We start from the raw sequence: 22,500 nt of genomic DNA on the forward strand, positions 1-22,500 counted from the left end.
ATCACTCGTTACGTTCGGTTTACATGTGCTGACAAAGTTGACATGCTCATCTGTGTGTGTGTGTGTGTGTGTGTGTGTGTGTGTGTGTGTGTGTGTGTGTGTGTGTGTGTAAATCTCTCTGTGTGTCTATGTATATATACAGCATGTGTCGTTTTTTGTCTCACCCCTTCACGTCGGCTCCCTGTCTGAAGTATTTTGTGGCGAACTCCACCATGTCGTATTTGCTGTCCATTAGAGCGCTCTCGTCCATATCTCCATCACCATCAAAACCGTCCATCGAAAATTTCTGAAACAACAAAAATAGACAGTGGAAGAGAAGTTCAGTCTGAGAGAGAGAGTAAGTGTAAGTGTGTGTGTGTGTGTGTGTGTGTGTGTGTGTGTGTGTGTGTGTGTGTGTGTGTGTGTGTGTGTGTGTGTGTGTGTGTGTGTGTGTGTGTGTGTGTGTGTGTGTGTGTGTGTGTGTGTGCGTGCCTTGAGGAGGCCTAGAGGAGGCCTTTCTAACCAAGATGATGAAATACCAACAGCTAGAACAGACCATTTCACAGTTGGGCTACAGGTGTAAACTTCTAGTTTTCATATTTGGTAGCCTAGGTCATGTCCATAAGCTGGTTGTGAGAGGCCTTCAGATGGCTGGTCTCCCAAAGAGAAGGGCCAAGCAGTTAGCGAGATATTGTTCAACATCTACTATTATCGGCAGCCGCTCAATATGGAGGAGGCGCTGCTTTTTGAACCCATGAAGTGGATACTGACCGCTACCTTGCATTACAGTATAACTGTATATATCAACCTGTCATGTTATCATCCTGTGTGTTTCTTATGTGTATGCATTATTGTGGTTGCCGTCTGGGCACTCACTGACTGACTCCCAGCATTTGACTGCACTATTACTGTTTATGTCCTTTGCATACTTGTATTTATGTGGACATAAATAAACATTTCAAATGTAGCAGAGATGCCCACAAGTCATTTTTTGCATGTCCAAGTCAAGTCTCAAGTCTTTGGGAGTTAAGTCCAAGTCAAGTCTCAAGTCTCTTATGGATGAGTGTTCTATCATCTGCTGCATGCCCTCCGGTCTGCTTAGAACACTGCAGCTAAAGTCCATATTAGAAAAAATATTCTCCTCTTCAATTTGTTTAAAACATAAAGTCATACAATTCAAGATTGTACATAGACTGCATTGGTCCAGGGCGAGATTGGCCAAATTTACACCAGACATGGATCCCAATTGTGATCGCTGTCAAACAACCCCAGCCACTTTATCACATATGTTTTGGCTTTGCCCAAAATTAGTAGATTTTTGGCATTCCATATTTAAATTCTTTTCTGATATACTGGAAATATCCATTGAACCTCTTGCCATAATTGCAATCTTTGGTGTGATACCGCATGATCTCTCCCTCAACCAATGCAGCAAAAAGATGATAGCGTTTGGTACACTTCTGGCCAGAAGACTTGTACTCCTTAAATGGAAAGACAAGTTTCCTCCAACTTTCAATCACTGGGTCAGAGATCTCATGTATCATCTAACCCTAGAAAAAATCAGATACGCTACAAGGGGTTGTGCCCTCGACTTTTATACCATCTGGCAGCCAGTCCTGGACCAGGTAGAGAAAATGGACGCTAAAAGCATTTCAAATATATAGATTTACCCCCCCCCCTTTTCTCATATTTATTTTCATTAATCTGTTTTTGTTGTTGTTGTTGTTGTATGTTTTTTCTTTTCTTTCTTTTTCTTTTGTGTGTATTTGTGTATTGATATACTGTGATGTATGTATGTGGTGTAATAGGCCAGGGGTTCTTGTGGGATGGGTTTTTGTTTAAAAGTGTCAAGTGTATTTGAATTTGTATTTTGTATTTTGTATAATATACAGAAAACAAATAAAAAAACTTTGAACAAAAAAAAGAACACTGCAGCTAAAACTAAGGACTTCAAAACATGTCCTCACTCCTTTATTAGCATACAGTATCAGCATTGATGAGTTGACATTAGTAGTAGTAGACATTACCTTAATGTTAATGCACACACACACACACACACACACATACACACACACACACACACACACACACACACACACACACACACACACACACATACAAATAAAATAAAAATAAAGATTGTTCACAAGTCCCAAATCTCAAGTCAAGTCAAGTCTCAAGTCTTTGAGGACGAGTCTCAAGTCAAGTCTCAAGTCACTGTGTGTGTGACTTAAGTGCGACTCAAGTCCAAGTCTCAAGTCCAAGTCCCCATCTCTGGTGTGTAGGTGTGTGTGTGTGTGTGTGTGTGTGTGTGTGTGTGTGTGTGCGCACGCACCCACGTGTGTGCGTGTGCTCGTGTACCTCTAGAGTTTGATCGATCTCATGTGCAGCCATGGTGGACACCACGGCGACAGCGACGGCGGACGACACGGCGAACTGCCCCGCCCCTCCCCGAGGGTCCGCCCTGCGGTCCAACGGCAGCGACAGGAAGTCAGGAGGCTCCACCGGACGCACACAATCCACCGGGAACGCCCCAGCTCGGCCACACACTGCTCCGAACTTCCACCCTTACACACACACACACACACACACACACACAATAAGGTCATCTAGAAAAACAAACAAGCATATAAAAGTACACACATCCTCCTCGGCACACCCCCCCCCCCCCCCCCACACACACACACACACACCGGGTGGTCCTTTTCTTATCATTATCGGCCCTTCTGTTAGCAGCTTTAGCAGCTCAGCTTTCCACTTGCAGCCAGCAAGCAATGGAGTCTTTATAACAAGCGTTATCGCTATCTACATCTTCATGCTTCTTCCTCTAATCATTTACAAGACCCCATTTTCCACCTGAAGACACTGCTACACAGATAACCTGGCACATTGCGCTAACCTACCAATTATAGATCATTCACACATGGATACACACAAACTCACATGCACCCACACAGTGTCACACACAGTGTCGTCACACACACACACACACACACACACACACACACACACACACACACACCTCTCCATATTATGTGTCTGAGTGCGTCTGCTTGTTTGTACTTGTGCGGTTCATTATAGCTTCTAAGGGGAACTGTGACACATTAAAATTCATTGATTTGATTTGAATGAATAAAATATATCGTGTAATGCATTATTTATAGATACATCCATTTTCTTGTGTTCTCTGTTTGACAAGATTAAGTGTCACTCTCTTTGTACAGACGCACACAACTGCAATTTCATGTCGACTTACCAAAGTCTTGGGTGCCTCTCTTCATCTCCTCCAGGAACACCACCTTCTTCCTCACCACACAGCCATAGCTATGACCTGTACACACACACACACACACACACACACACACACACACACAGACACACACACACACACACACACACACACACACACGCGCGCGCGCACGATCAGAGATTCACCAAAAAGATGAGAACGTTTGCCCTATGATCTGTGTGTCTCTCACCCTTCTCCAGACCATCCATAACCTGCAGCCTGATGATGTCCCCTTTGTGGAAAGTGAGCAGTGAGCGGTCGTCTGTCACAAAGTTACGCTCTGCAACCACATAGTCCGAGTCCTGGGAAGAGCAAACAAAAATCTAACTGTGATTTTCAATGCAATGCTATTTTGTGATGAAATGATGTCATTTACTTTTTTCTTGTATCCACTTTTCCTCAATCTGCTTCGTTTACTTCTATTGTAGTTTTTTCTGTGTGATTTCTTATATATCCCAGAATGCCATTTGACTTCCCCTAGACAACAGGCGTGAACTTGTTACATTCCGTAAGCCTATGGGTAGGTGGAGAGAGCAATAGCGATTGCAGAGTAACAGCAAGATTTCCACTTGATAAGAAGTGAGTCGCAGCCCTTACTCAAAACACATCAGGTCTTGTGGGAACATAATGCAGTTATGTTATATTGAGGGAACTGTAATTTACTATTTACTATAGCCTCAGTGTTAGTTTAAACATTTCTATTAAACTCAGCTGTGATTGGCCCTTTGGCTGCTCCTTTGTTAAGTGTTTTATGGTCTATTTCTAAAGATGTTATGTTTCCCCCACTTTCTTCAGCTGCTACCATCACGTATGACTAATGTTCAATAATATGTTAATTAGGCATATGCTATTTGCACCTAACAGAATGTTATTATGTTTAATTATGTTTAAAGTATGTTCATGCCATTTGCACATATGTGCCACTGTCTGTGGCGTATATTACTGCGTTATTGCTTGTTGCCTCTTGTTTTTATTTATTTATTTATTTTTTATTTTTTGCACTATGTTGTAACGGAGTCTACAGCACAAGAATTTCACACGCGATACTTGTACTACGGAGTGACAATAAAAATCTTGAATCTTGAATCTTCTATGTGATCATTCTGGAGAGACGTGCGCGCTCGGATCTACCTTTTTGATCTCAGTGATGAAGGTGTCTATCAGATGTTTGACTTGCGGCGCCTTGGCGGAGAACAGGATCAGTTTCTCATTGATCAGATTGAATTCCAGCATGTTCTCAGATGGGATGGTCACAAACAGGATGTCTGCATAGCTTAGTAAACAAATAAATAAATACACAGTGTGGATAGAGAAATCAACAGAGAGAAATAATTGAAAGAAAAGTGGAGAGATAATCACAGGATCAAGTGTTTGAAAGTCAATTTGTTGTACTTTAAATGTGACACAGATCCATCCGGTACTCCAAGCAGGTCAAATACAACTAAGTATTTGCAAAATACTGCTTGATCCAAGCCTGGCTGGCAGGCACACACAGAGAAAACCATACATACGTGTACGGTCGCAGGACTCTGAAGTAGTCTGGAGACGCGTCGCTGCTCTTTACTGTCTTCAACAGCTTAATGCCACAGTGAGACACTGACAACACCTGCACTCCTGTACCTACACTGCCCTACACACACACACACACACACACACACACACGCACGCACACGCACACACACACACGCACGCACACACACACACACACACACACAGGTTTGCTAAATGGAAAATAATACACTCAATAATGATAATAGGATTCATTGCAATCAACTCATATGTGGGGGTTGTTGTGTGACATTGTTTGTGTTGAGATATATTGGCAGAGAAAATAGTCTTAAAGGGATAGTTGGCATTTCTTTTAAAGTCTAGACCTATTTGCTACTGTACTTACCAATGAGGATGTTGATTGGTAGAGTTATTTCTCGGGAGCGTGACCCCATTGACCTTGCATTCATTTTTGCCCAACTTTCCAGAGCTACTATGAGGAACAGCATTGTGCAGAGAAAGAACTACCAATCAACATCATCATTGGTAAGCAACAAATAGGGCTAGGCCAGTGGCGGCTGACCAATAGAGGGCGATAGTGCGCCGCTCTCCTTGAGCACAGAGGAGAGAAAGAAAAAAAAAACTTTTCTAGACTATAGTCTAGCCAGCCGCAGTAACGATACTGCGGCTGGCTAGACTATGTCTAGAAACTTTTTTTTTTCTGTGGAGTCCAGAGTCTGTACAGTCCTTTTAGTGCAACTTGAAAAAGACTGTTGAAGTCTTTGTCTTGTTATTGTTATGAAAAATCTCAAATAAAATATGGAAAAAAAAAGAAGACTGTTGAATAGTTGAATGTCGCTCAGACCGCTTTCATTCACTCTCACTTTCGGAAGTTTCCCCCGAGCTACCGGCAGCTGCGTGGACGCCGGACGGCAATGCGTTCTCAATGGGCTCCATATGGCCACGCCCCTAGGAAGTCCTGCTTCCGACGTGTTTTATGCCTTTTAACTCGTAATTTAAATGTGTAAACAACATGGACGGATGCCAAATATAAAAAGCTGTATAGGCAATATGAGGGAAGTTTGAAGTAGAGATCAGGTTTATGTGTATTTCTCCTGTGTGATTGAAATGCCTCCTAATCTGTCTGGCCGTATGATCCAAAAGCTAGTAGTAGTGTGTGGACTTGCTTGGGCTGGAGTGGACAATAATTCAATATTATTGTTTATTGTCTTTCAGTGGGATCATATGGTGAGGATATGAATATATTTTAATATTGTGACACATTTCGGTTGTCTAAATTGGTGACAAGCAAATTTGACTCAAAAACTGATAAATTGAGGTATGGTAGGAATATCATTTGAAAATTTAAGGTTTGTTTGACATCATTACCATTCGGTTAAATGAGATGAACATTAATTTGATTATTTAACGTGATTTTGCATACATGAACCACGAACCAATCGTGATATATATTGATATTGAGAAAAATCCTTATGATTACAGGACAGGTATCATGATAACCATATCGTCCAGCCATATTTTTGGTATAGCCCTACCTGGAGAAAAATGCACAAGCCGCCACTGGGCTAGGCTGTAAAAAAAATAGTGAACTATCCCTTTAAGAGTTGAAACAGGTCAGTGAGCTGTCAGCACCCTCACCGAGGCGGGGAACAGACGGGAGAAGTAAATTTCCCAGGTTTCCCTGGCTGCTGTGACAATGGTTTTCTTCACAAACTCCTCCACCGGATCCATATTCTGTTTGACCCCATGTTTTGCTGTCATTCACAAAAATAGATGCATACACACTTAAATGTTAAAATATTTAGTTTGGAGTAGAGGATGAGGTGCTGTTGTAAAGTTTGGAAAAATGTCTGTAGTAATGACAGGTACCAAAAAGACTTTTCATTTTCTGCCTTTCATTCTGGGTGATACGAACACATGCCTCCGATAGAGTGTCATTCACTATCTGGAGAGGATAGGAGAGGGGAGAAGAGGAGAGGAGAGAAATCACTTTGAATATATTTCTGTGATCAACTGAACTTGTGGAACACAAGTTAAGTTAGTGAATAAATGAATGAAATAAACATATGAATGAATGACTGCATGCATGGATAAATGCAATTATGTACTGTTTTATCAATTTATCTTGTATTTATTATTAATCTATCAATGGCTTTATTTTACCTGTTTGAAAATGAGGTCTAGCACCAGAGGATGGTTGAAGCTGTCTTTGGGATAGAAAACCTGTAAAAGAAAAGATATGTTCATTTTGAGGCAGCTCAAAATCCAAAAATCCTAAACATTGAGTTAGGGAGACAGGGTGTGTGTGTGTGTGTGTGTGTGTGTGTGTGTGTGTGTGAGTGTGTGTGTGTGTGTGTGTGTGTGTGTGTGTGTGTGTGTGTGTGTGTGTGTGTGTGTGTGTGTGTGTGTGTGCGCGACGTGCGCATGTGTATGTCTGCACGCATGTGTGCTTGTGTGTCCATGTGTCCGTGTGTGTGCGTGTGTGTATGTGTGTGTGCGTGTTCGTGTGTGTGTGTTCTGTGTTGTGTACCTCCTTCCTGAGATACAGCCTCCAGGGAACATTGGTGTAGGTGTAGTGCTCCTCATTGGTGCTCTGATAAAGCTGAGTCTGGATGGTCTCTGTCTCCACTGGGAGCTCTCGAGCAACTGCATCAAATACATCAGATTAGGGATGACACAGTTTGACCTTCAGCTGACACTCATAGTCAAAGCAGTTTACTGTACAATGAGTGAGCAGGTGAGGATTCAGTTAGTGTCTTGCTCTAGGACATGGCTGACCAATTTGGGGCCCGTGGGCCATGTTTGGCCTGCCCTGTTTGTTTTGGTCCACCATGGATTTGACAACAAAAAGGGGGGGAACCCCCCCCCCCCCCCCCAAAAAAACAAACAAAAAATCTGCTAATATTACTGTATTTCGAAGCTAGTGTGATGTTTCTTATACCATATGAAACTAGCATGTCAACAAGGGGGCTAAATAATGCTCCAAAGTTAGGCTAAATGTTGGCGAGGGGAAAAATTGGCATGGCCATTTTCAAAGGGGTCCCCTGACCTCTCACCTCAAGATATCTGAATGAGAATGGGTTCTATGCGTAGGGTTAGGGTTACGCATCTTGAGTTGCGTGAACTTTCTGTCAGAAAGGTGTCCCTTTGAAAATAATTAAACTCCCCCCCCCCCATCAACTCTAAATCTAACTATAATAAATAAATAAAAATCAAATAACATTTTTATTATTTTGAAAATTTATTTTAGATTTACAATGTAAATTGTCTATAAAATATAATAAATTTTAATGTAATTTCATTTCACATAACATCAACATTTATTTTATTTTGGCCCACAGCCCTCCATCCAGATACATTTTTGGCCCTTCATAAGAAAAGATTTGAGCACCTCTGCTCTAGGATATTCCTATGGGATCTATGGCTGTTACTGGAATCGAACCTGAGAGGAACGGAGGCAATTTGAGACAACAAAAGAAATAAAGCAATTCAAAGCTTGTTTGTAGTCTAAATGTTTTTTAGCTGCATGCATTTACAACACAATTTAGGAAGAAATTATTTTTGGTTGTCAAAACTTGGCTTAACACTCAAGTCTAATGATTTATCCTGGAACGTGGAATCCTGGCATAGGGTAAGCATTACAGTCTGGGATTAGGATGACAAGAAAGAGTGCATTTGAACTTTGAGTATGGGTGAATGAGTATATGTGTAGCTGTGTACCTGGAGGAGGTATAGGGGTAGTATATGTGTAGCTGTGTACCTGTAGGAGGTATAGTGGTAGTATACAGTGTAGCTGTGTACCTGGAGGAGGTATAGGGGTAGTATATGTGTAGCTGTGTACCTGGAGGAGGTATAGTGGTAGTATATGTGTAGCTGTGTACCTGGAGGAGGTATAGGGGTAGTATATGTGTTGCTATGTACCTGGAGGAGGTATAGGGGTAGTATATGTGTAGCTGAGTACCTGGAGGAGGTATAGGGGTAGTATATGTGTAGCTGTGTACCTGGAGGAGGTATAGGGATAGGGCGTTCAGCCATTTTTTTCTTAGTACTCTTCGGCTCTTTCACTGCAGCAGGGCCAACAGGACGTTTGGGCTAGAGAAACACAGAAACATTTTCTTACATGGCATGACTGCAACTGTTACTCAGAGGTTATCATTGCTTGCAAACCTTGTAAATCTAATATCTAACTGTGTAGGCTATCTACAGTAATGTTAATTTAGCATCTAGCCACATGAATCATAGTACATTGTGCGATTGTGTATGCTGCATTCATGTATGCTGTAGCATTGCAAGAGAGAGATGTGCTTTTTGTGTTGAAATGTGCACCTGTGGAGCAGGGGGGTTGTCCATCGTGGGTTTGAGGATGTGTAAAGCTTCATCACGAGGGCTCTGCTTCTTCTTAAACTTCCCCTCAGGTCTCCTAGAGACATTCACAGTTTCAAACATTCAAGTTGGCAGGATTTGCAGGAACTCTAATGTAATACTGTATGCTTTCATTGTATATACACATGTTCACTGTGTCTGGGTCTAAGCATCTATTCTGTGAGTAAACGTAGCCATTCTGGTGTTGTCCTCATTGACCAGAAATAACATTAGTCATGATCTATTACATTACCATTCTTATTATCAAGCCCAAAACACATGGAAGGATCTTCAGTTAATTGACATTTAGACAAATCTCCAATTCTGTGACAAACCGTCGCAAGGTCTGTTTGAAGAGTGTGACCGCACAGGGCCTCGCTCCTCACAGGGCCTCACTCCTCACAGGGCCTCGCTCCTCACAGGGCCTCGCTCCTCACAGGGCCTCGCTCCTCACAGGGCCTCGCTCCTCACAGGGCCTCACTCCTCACAGGGCCTCGCTCCTCACAGGGCCTCGCTCCTCACAGGGCCTCGCTCCTCACAGGGCCTCGCTCCTCACAGGGCCTCGCTCCTCACAGGGCCTCGCTCCTCACAGGGCCTCGCTCCTCACAGGGCCTCGCTCCTCACAGGGCCTCGCTCCTCACAGGGCCTCACTCCTCACAGGGCCTCGCTCCTCACAGGGCCTCAGAGAACCACCGTCTGAACAGCACAGTCTTTGGTTTTGTCTGTGCGCTCTGCAGGCTGCAACTGTGGCTGAGACTATGTGCATGATGATGCTGTATTATTTTTTGGACCGCGACCATGACTCACTGATTAAAAACATCGCAAAACTGTTTGGAACACTGCAAACACGCCGCACGTCAGCCTGAACACGAAAGAGAGACGGATGTCGTGATGGTGAAATTGTTCTCCACATGGAGATCAAGAACTAAAGCTATGACAGATTTGCGGCAATGGCAATCCATTATTTCAGATAATTAGCCTACTAACAAACGTGTAAAGGTGTCTTTGGTTGCCACCGTCCAAGCCCCCTAGAAAACGATGTGCTCACTGTCCACTCGCGTGCATTTGGACTAGACTTGCTATGTGCATGCGCGTGATTCATGCATTGCATGTTCATGAGCAGGGCCTTGCACGTCAAGCTGGCACAGGGCCTCACACCTCCCTGCGACGGGCCACTAAAAATTGTGTTCATTTATTGTAGGCCTAAATTAAGCGATTCTGATTTTGATAATGACTGAACTTTTGGTCACCCCTCACGTTCATGACCATAACCAGTGAGTGAGTGAGTGAGTGAGTGAGTGAGTGAGTGAGTGTGTGTGTGTGTGTGTGTGTGTGTGTGTGTGTGTGTGTGTGTGTGTGTGTGTGTATGTGTGTGTGTGTGTGAGACCTCACCTTTTGCCAGAAGGCAGTGGGTCTGGGGGCAGAGGTGGGGTGTCGTACTGTCTGATGATTTCTTTAAAATAATGTCAACAATTACACATACAATATGTTTTGTTCCACCATTTTAAAAGTGAATATCGACTAATGTCTGCACAAATCAAGAAATGCAAGAACAAATGTAAAGAATAATGTGTTTGACTCTTGAAACCAAGACACACAGAGCTTTTAAAATCAGCCACCTTTGATATCTTGACTGGGGACGACGTGGTCTGGAATCCGAGGCGAGTATTTCACCACCTCTCCAGTAGGGGGCGGGGGAGTCGTCACCACTGGAGCTAAAACACACACACACACACACACACACACATACACACACACACACACGCACACACACAAGCATGCGCGCGCACACACACAGACACACACAGAGACACAGAGACACACACACACACACACACACACACACACACACACACACACACACACACACACACACACACACACACACACACAATAAATAAATAATTAATAGAAAGCAAAGTAGTTTCTCTCTCTCTCTCACTCTCTTCTTACCAAACTTCCTGGCTGGTTTGTCCTTATTGATGGGGACGCCTGGAGCCTTCCTGCGAGGAACGCTGTCTTTACCTGATTGAGTCTGAGGAAGCCACAAATCCACACAGAGAGAGAGCTTTAGAGTTTGCAACAACGCTGTGCACCCATATCATTTGTTCTGTCATCATTCTGACAGCCAAGATGTCAGAATAACACAACTCAACAACACAAGAGCATTGTGTGAACGGTGTATGTTTTTCTCTCTCAAAGAGTCATGTTAAAATGAGAAACCGCAGGATTTTTATACAACATGTTTGATCCACTATCCATGAACCACAAAGCAAAGCAAACACTTATTTATATGAAAATGTCACTGTGTTGTTTGTCACTTTAGATATCTCACAGTAACTGACCTGGGGAGCTGGGTACACTTTGGGCTGCACTGCCTCAGGTCTATGAGCTTTGGTGGAGCGGGGCTGAAGCGCAGGGTTGGGGTTTGGGTGCAGAGCCTGATGAGCCGGAGGCTGAGTCTGAGGCTGGGCAGCCTGTGGATGAGCGGGGGGGTAGGGGCTAGGCGGCATGTCCACCGAAGCATAGGGACTAGGAGGGATGTTAGCGTAGGGACTGGGCGGAATGTTAGCGTAAGGACTCGGGGGCACGGCGGCGTAAGCGGGGGCGTATGGGCTGGGAGGGTGGGGCAGCAGGGGGCTCATGGGAGGGCTTGTGATGGGGGAGGTGGGGGGGCTGGTCACTGGGCTGCTGACCATGGCCATGGCCTGCATGGTCATGTGCTGGGCCTGAGGAAGAAAAGGATACTTTCAGTTCAAAACAAGTGCATTCTGTCACTACTGAGCCAAATAGGCAGGCAGGCGCACGCACGCACACGCACACACACACACGCACACACACACACACACACACACACACACACACACACACACACACACACACACACACACACACACACACACACACACACACACTTAAATACTTTCATTTGGATCCAAAGTAGAGCAAATATTACAGATCCAAACATTTTAGAAGAAGGCCGCAGTACAGTACATTTACTGTATATTGAACCAGACACTGATGCATGTACTTCTTAAAGGAACACTCTGCCCATTTTCAACCAGCTTTGTATCATTAGAACATCAGTAGTATATCAGAAAACTGTAAACAGTTTTGAAGTCTGTCATTTAATTTGACAGTTATTGAGTGTTAAAGTGTGGACCAGTGACATCACTGGTCCACACTACCTCAAATGAATAACTCATTAACTCAAATCAACTCTCAATAACTGTCAAACTAGATGAATGATGAATAGTTTGGCAGTTATTGAGAGTTGATTTGAGTTAATGAGTTATTAATTTGAGTTAGTGTGGACCAGTGATGTCACTGGTCCACACTTTAACACTCAATAACTGTCAAATGAAATGACAGACTTCAAAACCGTTTACAGTTTTCTGATATACTACTGATGTTCTAATGATACAAAGCTGGTTGAAAATGGGCGGAGTGTTCCTTTAAGCACAGAAAAAGACATTGCAGCAAGATGATGACTTAAATATAAAGTATGCAAACTGACATATGGAAGCATGTTTAGCACTCAAGGGTATACAAAGCGTCGTCTTCTCCAGATAAAGAGGCTGCCTATTATGGCTGAAATGGAGCAGTATTTAGCTATTTTTCTTTGCATCAGGCTTTAGCAGCCTGCCTAGTTGCAGTCCACGGAGCACGAGTTTGTGGACATGCCCCAGACTCCCAAACACAAGCACAATGAGTTGACAGCTGTAGCCTAGAGTTGTTATATATTCTACCAAGGGCTGATATTTCATGAGTTTGGTTGTGAAGCAGGTGTCCATGTACAGATCAAAAGAGCAGGCTATTTCAATGATGGTGACTGACTTTCTGCTTTCATTGATGAAAACAATGTCTGGGCTATTTGGGATATTGTGCAGTGTGTTATTGTCAGTGGTGTTGTGATTGAACCAGTCCAGTTTGACAGTGCTGTGTTTGTGCATTTGTCTTGTATTGTCCTGTACTTCTCTGATGCTGTTTGACACCAGATCCACCAGGCGGTCGTGCCTGCTTATGTAAAGTCCTTTGTATTGGCTGCAGCCGTTTAGGATATGTGCTATTGTCTCTTTGTCGCGGGGGGTTGGGTGTAGGATACAGTGTGGGGTCATGTGTTGATGGATACCAGGTTGCCAGGTTATATTTTGTTGGTAGGACTTGTAGGCGGGCCTTGATGGTGAAGATGAGGATGTCCTCGCCTATGCTGTTATTGGAGAAGATGGAATGTGACCGTGCATGATGGTCTGCAGAGGGTAGAAGGGCCAGCTTTCCCTGCAGGCTCAGGCTGGTCCAGTGCTGAATGTTGTGTGACCTCTTCATTCTTAGAATGGATGCTCTCGCGGATTTGTTTTGTCAGTTCACGGTGCGTGCCGTCCTGTTCATAGATCGCCCGGGTGGAAATAAGCGGATCTATATGATGATGCGGTTGTTGACAGCCACGGTTGTACCGTCAGGCGTCGCCCAGCTCAGCTGCAATCCTGAGCGGTGGCATAGGTCATTAAGGTCCATCCGGTCTGACCGCACACCGAAGCCTGCGGCTCTGATGTCCAGTTTTCCGTTTTCTTTTCTTTTGAATCCCAGGAATTGTGGCTGGTTCTCCTCAGCGGGTGGTATCTATCTTGCGCGCGCTGCAGGTGTAGAAAGAGTGAGGCACGGGTACATTTCTCTGAGTTGTAGGTCATCATCACTGTTGAGCATGTTGAGTAGATGAGCAGTTCTGGTGGCAGTGGAAACCCATTCAATGTTTGGGACGCCCAGACCTCCATCCCCACGGGGCTGAAAGATCATGTCTCGGGTGGAGTGAGTGTTTAGGCAGAGCCATTTCCTCACGGCATCTTGTCATTCAGCTCCGTGAGAACTGAATGACACACACGCGTGTGTGCGTGTGTGTGTGTGTGTGTGTGTGTGAGTAATATAGGCCATGTCTCATTAAATAGTAACAAACACACACACACACACACACACACACACACACACACACACACACAGAGGACATACCATGATGACGGCCTGCTGGTTCATTATAGCCTGTTGCTGCTGGGCAATGACAGCCTGCTGCTGGTTATCTGTGCGGTGATGATGGGAGGGTGGGCCTGTGGGGCCAGGGGGAGGGCAGAGGAGGAGAGAGTCAATAAGGAAGACAGAGAGATGGAAAATTATACGATTCTCCCAATGTTTTTCTTCACACATAAATACAAACCCGGTAATACAGGTGCCACTGCAGCAGCGGGAGGTGACATCACTGGAGGTGACATCACTCCACCCACGGGAAGAACTCTCACAGCTGTTGACGCACATGTGCGGGCCACACAGGCACAGGCACAGGCACACGCACAGGCACAGGCACAGGCACACGCACACACACACACACACACACACACACACACACACACACACACGCACACACACACACACACACACACACACACACACACACACACATTATGAAATGGTGTGTGTGTATGTTTCATTGCAGTGATTAAATAATCTATGGGTAAAGTCAAGTTTGTTAAGCTAAGTTAAGTTATCCTTTATTTATCCCCGTGGGAAAATTCATCCTCTGCATTTGACCCATCCTCTACTAGGAACCTTCCTAGAACTATAGGAGCAGTGGGCAGCCGCAGTGCAGCACCCGGGGACCAACTCCAGTTCTTTTTGCCATTGCCTTGGTCAGGGGCACTGACAGGAGTGCTGACCTAACATACGTACATGTCTTTGGTGGTGGGAGGAAACCGGAGCACCCGGAGAAAACCCACATGAACACGGGGAGAACATGCAAACTCCACACCACGCCACTGAGCCACCGTTCTTCCAGTATGTGAATGTTCCAGGTGTGTGTGTGTGTGTGTGTGTGGTCACAGATGCATGTATTGTAACCAACCTCCAGGTGGAGGTGGGGGGGAGGAGGGGCTCCCTACCGGCTGGTCGTCCCCCCACCCCCCTCCGACTCCCCCAGCCCCTCGCATCCTGCTCGACAGCGCTGCAGCCGGCTCCCCTTCCTGTGGGAGAAGTGGAGAGACATGCCAGACAGAGATCAGCCTCAACACTCATACTGGTAATAACATCACAACATGAGTGCATAAACAAAGACACAGACAGTTAATCACCACATCTGTGCTCTGGTACGAATGTGTGAATGTATGTGTGCATTTGTGAGTGTTCAGCTGGGTTCACACCGAGATATTTATTTTTCTCCCCGTCGCTCGATTCAACCTTTTGGAATCGCTCCGACGCTGTGTTTAAATCGCTCGTCAACAGGCACAATTCTGAAGACTAGTTTGGACCGGGGGGAGCTGAAAAATGTACAGTCGGGAGGAAGAAGTTTCCGAGAACGGTGTACACTCACCAGCATGGAGAACGGTGTACAGTACACTCACCAGCATGGAGCCAAGTCTCTGTCAGGAGCATCAAATCCAGTTCACGCGGGAAGTGAAGAAGTCATTCAGTAGGAAGGTTTAGTTTGCTAGTGACCTAGCATTTAGCAGGGCCTAGCCAAGAGTTAGCCAGACGATTTTAGTTTTATGCACCCCGGTGTTTACTGCAGCCACTTCCGGGGTTACGGCAGCCAATCAGCGTTGAGCAGCAAGCGACTGTTGCCAGCGAAATTTCGCTCGAGTTGGGAGATTTCATTCCCCCTGCTGCCCCGGTCGCTACCCCCTCTGCGGATCTTGGGAGAGCCGTAGACACACACGCTTCCTCCGATATGTGTGCAGTTGCCAGCGGCTTCTTTTCACCGGCGGGTCATATAGCACGTGACGTGGGATCGCGCTATTCCCACCAGTTCCCTCCCGCCCCGAACAGTCGCCCCCCGACCAGAGGAGGCGCTAGTGCAGCGACCAGGACACATACCCTCATTCCCGGCTTCCCACCCGCAGAGTCGCAGACACAGTCAATCGTGCCTGTATGGACGCCCGACCAAGCCGGAGGTAAGACGGGGGCACGAACCTGCGACCCTCGTGTTGGTAGGCAGGGAATCTATCGCTACACTACCCGGACGCCCTGCACTGAATGCACTTTTTGACTGTCCTAAAGGAGGAATCCCCTCTCAAGTGTATAGCTCCTTCCATCAGAAATCAGCTACTGACCCACAAATCTACGTGTGTGTGTGTGTGTGTGTGTGTGTGTGTGTGTGTGTGTGTGTGTGTGTGTGTGTGTGTGTGTGTGTGTGTGTGTGTGTGTGTGTGTGTGTGTGTGTGTGCGTGCACGCGCGCGTGTGTGTGTGTGTGTGTGAGTAATATAGGCCATGTCTCATTAAATAGTAAGCCCTTCATTTGCCAGAGTGTCAGTTCCTCGTAAGCAGATCCCTGCGTTGCCTGGGTGGGAAATCACCGTGGCGATCTAGTCGCTGTGACAGTTACGGTAACTGGGTAACGTATTAGGTTGCTGGGCGGGAGAGGTCTGTAGAACATATCTGATACATGCTAATTCCTGTCAACCACATCCGATAGCATGGCTAACATTCACTACATCACCGTGCTAACTGAATACTGATAGATATGGTATGGCTAACGCACATCAGTATCGCAGGATTATCACTGCAGCCGTCACTTTCATAACCAGAAAGCAGAAACTGTTCAACTTGCTGGTACATCCAAAGACATCATTCTTATCACTTACATTTGAAGTGAAATAGAATTCTTAACCTTGGTGGAGGTAATAAATCATGAATAAGTTTTATTGTTTTATTGTTAATAACTGACAGTGGCTCTTTTTCTTTTGCACATCCTCAGCTTCTTATTAGAAGTCCTATTTGGCAAACCATCACTACATCAGGCTTTCTCAACCCTGGGGTCGCATGGAAGTCAAATGGGGTCGCCTGAAATCTCTAATAATTGATCAATACAAATAATATTAATTATTATAATAATAAAAACACCACAGACAATTTAAAACAACTGGACATATCCTACGTTTTCACAGAAGGATCAGCTAAATGACAAAATGTAAATGTAAAACATAATTGTCATGGATAGAGATAGAGCCATGAAGTGTTATCAATAGAAAAGTCTTTCTTCAGTAGGGAGGTGGCCTGTTCAGTGATATTCTGCAGTAACTGACCTGTAAGCCTATTATTAGTGGTGTCTGTGTTAACCAGATATAGCCCACGTTTGTAGCCTACTTTCATTTTAATTTTCATTAGTCATTGTTTAATTTGAGCATTGTTTGTTCAGCATTAATGTGCATATGTACATATCCTGCACTGGGGAAATCAAATCCTCACTTTGTGCACTAATCTGTGGCTTGTGCTGGCTGTCCTGCCTTCAACTGCCATCCACAATAATATACATGAAATAGCCTAAATGTGGTCTAAAATTAACATGCATTACTTGCAACATGGTATTACAAACTATTACATGATCGAAAACAAATTAATTTGAGCAAAATATTGTCTGTCTTTTGAATGTGTGTGGTCATTAATGGAGCTTAGGCGAACGTTCAGACAGGAAGATATTTTTGTCACACTCACTCTCTCCTTCCAGCTGCCTGCATTCAGCTGATTAGGGGGCATTACCGCTTTTGCTGAACCAATCACAGTTAGCCACATCTTCCCATTCAGCCAATCTCACTCTTAGCGGCAACCTTTAAAAGCTGTTCTCTTCTCATACACTGCTGCTGTCATTTCAGTATGCGCACATCCACAGAGAATCGCATGGAGAGCACTGGAGAGCCTTAATGACTTGCAGCTGGCGGGGGCGGAGTTCCTGCAGGAGCATTTTTCTCCACGAGGAAAACGGAGAGAGAAGGTAAACACTGCCCATGTGCTTATATTACAGAGATTATGAATGATACAAAGTGGGTTGATTATCGGTAAAGCCGTCCTTTAAGTGAATGAAATGATAAGGCAAATGCTACTTTCTATTTAATGTTGTATGAATCAGGTCTCACGCAAGCGCACATGTTGTGACTGTGGAAAATAAAAAGTGCTCTGCATTATTTGCCCTAATTTTTTATGCAGTCGAGGTGGGCCGCAAAAAGGCAGCTGCTTTAAGGTATCGACGGAAATAACCCAGTATCAAGTCATATTGAAACTTCTCCAGTCAAACGATACCTGCATTCGATAAAAAAATTTTACACAGATCTAGAAAGATTTTTTTTTATGGTTTTGCTTGTAGCCAATCATCGCAAGCGCTCTCTGAGATTTGCGCTAGATAGATTTTTCTTAGATTTGCTTTAGATTTGTGTGATTGGCCCACTACCCCAGCAACTACAACCTATAAAGTCTGTGGTGTATGTGACGGAGTTGGCAGTTCAGCGTGCTGCGAGATGCCACCAAAACATTCAGAATTATGACTATACTACACAAAAAGTTATTGAATGAATGACTCATTGCTATCACTTTAAGGGTACTCGTATTAGTGTTGGTACTGTCTGGTATGGTGATTTTTAAACGATACCCAGCCCTATGCGTGTGTGTGTGTGTGTGTGTGTGTGTGTGTGTGTGTATGTGCATGCGTATTGTAACTTACTCCAGTTCCATCAGAGAGCACAGGGTCAAACAGGCTATCAAGATAGCGATCCATTCCTCTCTGAGGCTCCATGTCTGCAAGAGAAGAAGAAGAGAAGAGGAGAGAAGGGAAGAGTAGACAACATCATGACCCAATTGATCAAAACAATGTGTGCGTGCGTTGGTGCGTGTGTGTGTACATTGTGTACCTTGGCCCGAGAATCCTTCACTGCTATTTATGGCTGAAGTGATGACGTCATCATTCATATCAAAGCCACCCAACAGGCTTCTAATAAGACAATAAGGAGACAGAGACAGCGAAAGTATTCCAATATCTGCAGGCTCTTCATCAATATTCAATTCAATGCACTGAAGTGAAGATGTTGTTGCGTGTCGTACATGCTGGCGTTGGCCCGCACTCTGCTTGGTTCCAGAGCAGAGATGATGAAGTAGCTGCTGTGCTTGGGGAAGTCAGCGGGGAGCTCCAGGTCGGACATCAGGTCCAGAACGTAATCGGAGCCCTCCAGCTCCACCCACTGGGCCTGCTCCTTCAGCAGCACCGACCAGCCTCGGCGGCACTCTACCACACCCCTAGACATGCACGCGCGCACGCACGCACGCACGCACGCACGCACGCACACACACACACACACAAACACACAGTCAGTAATACACACACGCACGCACGCACGCGCGCACACACACGCGCACACACACACACACACACACACACACACACACACACACACACACACACACACACACACACACACACACACACCTACCTGTGCTGTAAGATGTCTCTGGCAAAGTCTTCTCCTGTCGTCCAGGAGTGTAGTGGACACAGGAAGGACACACCTGATGGACAGAGGGCAAACTGTAGACACACAACACCCAGAGGATCTCTAACATACAGGAAGGATTCGACAAAGAACCCAGGTGGACAACCGTGAAATGATATCAGGTGTTTTACAGTATTTATGGTAAGCAATCAATGGCCAGTTCATTCAGGCTATTAAATACATTTTCAACCTTATGTCAAATAATTGAAAAACAACTTCGGCTGCCCGTCACACACACATCGAGACAGCGAGCCAGAGCGAGTATCAGGTTGTTTCATCCTCAGTAGACTTGCCAAGCACAGATTAGCTGCCGAGGACAGATTAACTGGATGAGAGGAGGAAATGAGAGAGAGACAGATAACTTCGACCGGGCTCAGGTGAATAAAAAGACAACAGAAAGGTGAGTTTGGGTCAGGAGCGGTCTAAGCCAAGGAGCTAAAATAGGATTCACTTGTAAAAACAATTTGAACATGTATTGCTGATCTAGGCTTATCATTCTACATGTGTATGAGACATTCATGTTTTAAATGTGATCCGAATCACAAGCTTCCTACTGTACTACTATCTTTGCAAAGACGCAATGTAAATCTCACCACTGGCTTATTCATGAGATAAGGAGGAGAATATACATGTTTCTCCTTATATAAATGCAATGATAGATAATGCAGATGCAAATGCAAAATTAATTTTCACTCAAATCCTTTCACCATCAAAGCAGTGTATATTTCTTAACCAGGCAAGTTGGCTGACGGCATATTTACATCAGCAGCCTAAGGGAAGAGTTGCAGTTACACGCAAGCATTCACCCAGGAAGCTTTCAAGCACAGTATTTACAGTCTATTATAGACTGTATAGCACAGTATTTACAGTCTATTATAGTATATATAGACTGTATAGCACAGTATTTACAGTCTATTATAGTATATATAGACTGTATAGCACAGTATTTACAGTCTATTATAGTATATATAGACTGTATAGCACACTATTTACAGTCTATTATAGTATATATAGACTGTATAGCACAGTATTTACAGTCTATTATAGTATATATAGACTGTATAGCACAGTATTTACAGTCTATTATAGTATATATAGACTGTATAGAACAGTATTTACAGTCTATTATAGTATATATAGACTGTATAGCACAGTATTTACAGTCTATTATAGTATATATAGACTGTATAGCACAGTATTTACAGTCTATTATAGTATATATAGACTGTATAGCACAGTATTTACAGTCTATTATAGTATATATAGACTGTATAGAACAGTATTTACAGTCTATTATAGTATATATAGACTGTATAGCACAGTATTTACAGTCTATTATAGTATATATAGACTGTATAGCACAGTATTTACAGTCTATTATAGTATATATAGACTGTATAGAACAGTATTTACAGTCTATTATAGTATATATAGACTGTATAGCACAGTATTTACAGTCTATTATAGTATATTTAAGCAATATATCACGAGAGCAAGTGTGTTGTGGTGAATATATCCCCCTGATCAGTTGTTATCCCACGAGGCCGCAGGCCGAGTGGGATAACAACTGAGCAGGGGGATATATTCCACAACACACGCTGCTCGAGTGCTATATTGCTTTTATAAAAGGGTTCCAAGTATAATAATATAATAATAATAACACTATAAGTCCGACTGGCATGGTATTCTGAGAGTCAGTTGAAACACTACTGTAAGGCGGGACCTCTAGCAAGAAGATAGACGTGCGGGTGATTTGATTGGATCGTTCTGGAGACTGAAGTCGACATTGGCCAATCCTGGCGCTTGCTGCGAACCTGAGAGCTTTTTGCAAAGTCCGACACCAGAGCTGTACCAAGTAACATTACGTCTTATTTACAGATGCGGGGTTAAGAGTGAGGGCGCGCGAGAGAGGGGTTAAGACATTAGCCCGCGCCTATTCTTGTACAAAACATAATTTTCTGCGAAGTATTAGTAAAGTTATAAGCGAAGATTGATTCACAAGGATCTGAAAGGTGTCTCCGCCATTGTTTTCAAAGCCTTTTAGTAAGAGAGTTGCGCCATCATGCGTCCATAATGACTCATTGTACAAAGACTTGAAGCAGTAGTGACCCTGGCATTCTCAGGGCTTGCCCGACACCAACTAACGTTACGGGGTTAAATGCGGGGTTAAATGCGGAGTTAACAGCCTTTCTTTTGCAAAGAAGACATTAGCCCGCATCTATTCTTGTACAAAACATCATTTTCTGCGAAGTATTAGTAAAGTTATAAGCGAAGATCGATTCACAAGGATCTGACAGCTGTCTCCGCCATTTTTTTTTTCTACGTTGTCATTTGAGGTAAGCCTTATTATTACTCTCTTAGTAAGAGAGTTGCCATGGCAACCAATAACCCATGGCCATGGGTTATTGAACTCGGTTACTGGAATTATACAATGGCTGTGAACCAATCAGATTGCTTGATTTGAGAGAGCCATTTTATAAATAGACTGTATAGCACAGTATTTACAGTCTATTATAGTATAGACTGTATAGCACAGTATTTACAGTCTATTATAGTATATATAGACTGTAGAGCACAGTATTTACAGTCTATTATAGTATATATAGACTGTATAGCACAGTATTTACAGTCTATTATAGTATATATAGACTGTATAGCACAGTATTTACAGTCTATTATAGTATATATAGACTGTATAGAACAGTATTTACAGTCTATTATAGTATATATAGACTGTATATCACAGTATTTACAGTCTATTATAGTATATATAGACTGTATAGCACAGTATTTACAGTCTATTATAGTATATATAGACTGTATAGCACAGTATCTACAGTCTATTATAGTATATATAGACTGTATAGCACAGTATCTACAGTCTATTATAGTATATATAGACTGTATAGCACAGTATTTACAGTCTATTATAGTATATATAGACTGTATAGCACAGTATTTACAGTCTATTATAGTATATATAGACTGTATAGCACAGTATTTACAGTCTATTATAGTATATATAGACTGTATAGCACAGTATTTACAGTCTATTATAGTATATATAG

The 22,500-nt window shown here is 43.7% G+C and overlaps 1 protein-coding gene across 1 annotated transcript in view; it reads right to left on the reverse strand.

Annotated features, from left to right (window-relative positions):
• Positions 1-22,500, reverse strand: part of myo15ab (myosin XVAb) — a gene marked incomplete at both ends in the record, with an annotated part of 75,369 nt that overhangs the window by 9,059 nt on the left and 43,810 nt on the right. Inside the window, 23 exons of the mRNA XM_083655748.1 lie at positions 165-286; positions 2,341-2,546; positions 3,236-3,310; positions 3,459-3,570; positions 4,400-4,541; positions 4,780-4,898; positions 6,416-6,531; positions 6,647-6,722; positions 6,941-7,000; positions 7,308-7,423; positions 8,779-8,869; positions 9,104-9,197; positions 10,532-10,592; positions 10,759-10,854; positions 11,093-11,174; positions 11,485-11,868; positions 14,144-14,203; positions 14,332-14,429; positions 15,027-15,144; positions 18,613-18,686; positions 18,800-18,879; positions 18,990-19,181; positions 19,376-19,448. Coding sequence (XP_083511874.1) covers positions 165-286; positions 2,341-2,546; positions 3,236-3,310; positions 3,459-3,570; positions 4,400-4,541; positions 4,780-4,898; positions 6,416-6,531; positions 6,647-6,722; positions 6,941-7,000; positions 7,308-7,423; positions 8,779-8,869; positions 9,104-9,197; positions 10,532-10,592; positions 10,759-10,854; positions 11,093-11,174; positions 11,485-11,868; positions 14,144-14,203; positions 14,332-14,429; positions 15,027-15,144; positions 18,613-18,686; positions 18,800-18,879; positions 18,990-19,181; positions 19,376-19,448 — 2,647 coding nt within the window. The remainder of the gene's footprint in view (positions 1-164; positions 287-2,340; positions 2,547-3,235; positions 3,311-3,458; positions 3,571-4,399; positions 4,542-4,779; positions 4,899-6,415; positions 6,532-6,646; positions 6,723-6,940; positions 7,001-7,307; positions 7,424-8,778; positions 8,870-9,103; positions 9,198-10,531; positions 10,593-10,758; positions 10,855-11,092; positions 11,175-11,484; positions 11,869-14,143; positions 14,204-14,331; positions 14,430-15,026; positions 15,145-18,612; positions 18,687-18,799; positions 18,880-18,989; positions 19,182-19,375; positions 19,449-22,500) is intronic.

The sequence above is a fragment of the Poromitra crassiceps genome, assembly GCF_964638095.1.
Source record: "Poromitra crassiceps genome assembly, chromosome: 19".
NCBI lineage: Eukaryota > Metazoa > Chordata > Actinopteri > Beryciformes > Melamphaidae > Poromitra > Poromitra crassiceps.